This window comes from Eucalyptus grandis, chromosome 10, assembly GCF_016545825.1.
Source record: "Eucalyptus grandis isolate ANBG69807.140 chromosome 10, ASM1654582v1, whole genome shotgun sequence".
Taxonomy (NCBI): Eukaryota; Viridiplantae; Streptophyta; class Magnoliopsida; order Myrtales; family Myrtaceae; genus Eucalyptus; species Eucalyptus grandis.
Window position 1 is genome coordinate 30,830,666 of NC_052621.1, and position 3,906 is coordinate 30,834,571.

At 46.0% G+C, this 3,906-nt stretch overlaps 1 protein-coding gene across 1 annotated transcript; it reads left to right on the forward strand.

Annotated features, from left to right (window-relative positions):
* The first annotated feature begins 1,618 nt into the window (after positions 1-1,618).
* On the forward strand, positions 1,619-2,653 carry LOC104423977 (chaperone protein dnaJ 11, chloroplastic-like). Its single transcript, XM_010036390.3, has one exon. It carries the CDS (start codon positions 1,679-1,681, stop codon positions 2,186-2,188), a length of 510 nt encoding a protein of 169 aa, XP_010034692.2. The 5' UTR covers positions 1,619-1,678; the 3' UTR covers positions 2,189-2,653.
* The last annotated feature ends 1,253 nt before the right edge of the window (positions 2,654-3,906 follow it).

Consider the following 3,906-nt stretch of genomic DNA (forward strand, 5'->3'; position numbering starts at 1 on the left):
GACCTCTAACTTAAACATGCAATTTTTTTCTTTTTATTCTGTCTTTGATGGCAAATCTGGAAATGGAGATTCATTGAAATGCCAAGTTCCACCAACTCAGGGCGTGCTGTAGCGTTCAGTTGGTGGAACTTGGCATTCAAGCCAGCTACAGCCCGGGTCAGCTTGCGGCTGACCTCCACATGGTCCTTGGTTAGCCTCAAATTTAATCGGTTAGCATCCAAAAATACCAGGTTCTCATGTGTTATCCGGGAGCCTGGATTTCGCTCCCAACCTTCAATTATTTCTCCCCAAGGGCGAGGGATACCCGGATTTGGCCCCCGGGCCCGTGAGTTTTCTACGGGGGGCACAGCATTACCCAGCTGCGTGGGACCTTGTTATCGGGGTTGTCCCCCCGAAGCGCTGCAGTTTAAGGTCTTGCCGAGGACCACATGCTATAGTTATTATGCACAGTTTTTGTGCATTTGATGCAAGACCTCTAACTTAAACATGCAATTTTTTTTCTTTATTCTGTCTTTGATGGCAAATCTGGAAATGGAGATTCATTGAACCAAAGTGGTCCATCCCACGGGCTGGACACGGATCCGACATTCATTGTGTGAAAAAAAAAAAAAAAACATTTGAAAAATCCCAATCGGGCGAATGGGGAGGAGTCACCGCCACCTCAAGCTTGGATTTTGGAATTGGATAACTCGATTCTGCTGACTCACCTGATAGTTGGATAAGCATTTCATTTTCCGCTTCACCCACAAAAATCCGAGATTGACAAAACGGCCCCAAGTACGAAGGGAAAAAGAAATAGAATTAGCTCGAAACTGCATGGACATGCAAAACGGATCGCCCGGATCGAGAACTGCACACCGGATCCAATTGGTCAATTGGGTCTAGTTCCCAATTCCTAAAAGGGGAATTGATGACCAAGCGCTTCGGTTCGATTTCGGTCCAATTTCCAATTTTAGGGAAAATTGAATCGGACTAAATTGGTTCATATATTGCTTTTTATTGTTTTTATTTCTTAAAAAAAATAGTGTATTTTAGTTTTTCTTTTACAATGAAATCGGAGCCTATAATTACACAATAAGATATCGGGATAGAAGTATAAGATTTTTTTTTTTCGAGTTTTGAATTCGATTTTGATAATAAGATATTTAGATAGAAACATAAAGAAAAATATTAACTGGTTCTGATTAATCGGTCCCATCCCGATTCCTAATTTTGGGATCTGGGAACTAATCATTCCTACTAAATTCAGCGCTTAATGTGATTTGACCGTTTTCCTAGGGTATCCAATTGAATCTTTTGTTTTTGACCTCGGTTTCTAATTTTGGGAGCGGGTAACTAATCATTCCTACTAAATTGAGCGCTTAATGTGATTTGACCGTTTTCATAGGGTATCCAATTGAATCTTTTGTTTTTGACCCCGGTTTCTAATTTTGGGAGCTGGTAACTAATCATTCCCACTAAATTCGGCGCTTGATGCGATTTGACCGTTTTCCGGGGGGTAATCCAATTGAATTTATTGTTTTTTCAATCCCGCCCCCGATGATCTAAACGCCGTTTTCCCGATTTCACGGGGTCTCCGATTTTTTCGCTCGTCTCTTGCTCGGTCGTTATAAAGAAGGAATAGCCACACCGCTTCTCCGCATCAAACCGCGCCATAACAGAATCCCCGCGCCGTACCATGCTCTCGCTGTCCTCTCCGCCCCTCCTCCGCCCCACCGCCGTCGCGGCCCCGGCGCGCGCCGCCGCCGCCCTCAGCCCGCGAGCCTCCTCCGCCGCCGCCGCCTTCGCGCCCTCCGACGCCAGCCCCCGCGCCTGCACGCCGCCGCCGTCCCCGCCGTCCCCGCACCGCGTCCTCCGCCGCCACGGGATGCCGCCGGCGTGCTCGTCGCTCTACGAGGTCCTCGGCATCCCCGTGGGCGCCACGTGCCAGGAGATCAAGGTGGCGTACCGGCGACTGGCCCGGTCGTGCCACCCCGACGCCGCCGCCGCGGCGGCGGTCGACCGGAAGGGCGCGTCGGCCGACGAGTTCATGAGGATCCACGCTGCCTACTGCACGCTGTCGGACCCCGAGAAGCGGGCCGTCTACGACAGCAGCCTGTTCAGGCGGAGGAGCAGGCCGTTGACCGTCGTCACGTCGGGGGGCGGGGGATACAGGGGGAGGAACTGGGAGACGGATCAGTGCTGGTAGGGCCCCCGAGCTGACTCACTGATTCGCGATTTACTCCGAGTTCGGGACTGATTTTTAGGGATTTAGCTGTACATATACATACATACATATATAATATATTGAGTGCAGCTTTTCGTTGCATAGTATAAATACGAAGAAGAGTGGTTATGAAGTGGAAAGTATATGGAGGTGCTTGATTTTGGGAAGCACCATCTGATATGATTCTGGGTATTTGTGACCAATTTGAGATTGAAGATCGAATTTTTGCTGGGATTTTGAAAGGAATAGAAGGAGAAGCTCTTGATTAACTTATCACTGCTCTCTTTCGTCATCATGGTCGTCGTGTTCTCCTCTTTCCTGATTTTCTTCTTCTTCCTTTACTGTCAAAGAAAGTTCTTCCTGAAATGAATTGCCACGATCATGGTTGTGTTGCATATTTATGAGATGGGTCGATGAAGTTAATGAAATTTCCCGGGTGTTGTAGCTTGGAAAAAGTAGTGATGGTGGTTTGAGATGAATTTTCGCTTGGGATTTCGTTGGTACTCGATTATGAAAGGAATAGAAGGGGAAGCTCATGGTTAACTTATCGTTGCTCTTTCTTCATCGTCTTCTCCTCCTTGATTTTCTTCTTCTTCTTCACTTAAATGTCAAAGAAAGTTCTTCCCAAATGAGAGGTCAAGAATTGGTTGACACGATTATGGTTGGATTGCATATCCATGAGATGGATCATGAAGTTAATGAGATTTCACGGGTGTTATAGCTCGGAAAAAGTAGTGATGGTGGTTTGAGATGGAATTTGGCCAAACCCCAGATATTCTTTGTACTTCTCTTGCAACCGGAACTCCACAAGTATCTTTCTTTTTGGGCCTCTCCTCACAGAAATTCTGAAAGCCATACAAAAAGAATGGGTGGTGATCTTTGGGTTTTGATGATTCTTGTGCTTCGCATGGACACTACTTTTTCTCCCCAGTTTTTCTCTCACAGGTAATTCGTCGGAAGATTCGATGGTCCGACCAAAGTTTCGAAGTATCATTTTTTTTGCGCATCTATGGATGAATTAATATTGGATCGGCTGATGGTCCGCACGCTCCAATCGCGTAAAAAATACCAATCCAATCGGGTAAAAATTCAAGACGAGAGATAAAAAGGAGCACAGACTAATCCGAACGACCCTGCAATTTTAGCAGATTGTAGCATCAAATGTATTCAGTCTTGACATTTAAGGTATCCATGGCAAATGGAAAAACGTCGCTGCTCGCGACTTGCGCGCGTGCCTTCGACTTCTACAATTCCAGATTCGCAGACAGACGTTGAGAATGGAGATCAGACGCAGAGTCGAAAGAGTCCCACGGGACAAGAACTCAAGAGCACCACCAAGCGACCCTTCTTTTTAGGTTCTTGTCCTTGTGGACCAATCCACAAGGACAGGTCCAAGCACGTCAAGCGAAAACCCAATCAAGATCTTGCGGATTTTCATGCCACTCTTTTTTCTTTCTTTCTTTCTTTTTTAGGTTTTTTTTTTTTTTTTTTTGGGTCAAGATTATGAACAATAGTCAAAGATTTTTCGCATCGCGTAACATCACATGATACGTCGATTTTGTAAACTTATCTCGATGAGATATAGAGGATCCACATCGTTATCTAGATAATCTAGGCCACTTAAGACAATCCCCTGAGTATGAGAAGAATGAGTGGTAGCTTCAGAAGCCGACGAATGGTGTTATGTGCTCCGTGATTGT

Coding starts and splice junctions, on each gene's coding strand:
- LOC104423977 (XM_010036390.3), top strand. CDS start 1,679: ATGCTCTCGCTGTCCTCTCCGCCCCTCCTCCGCCCCACCGCCGTCGCG.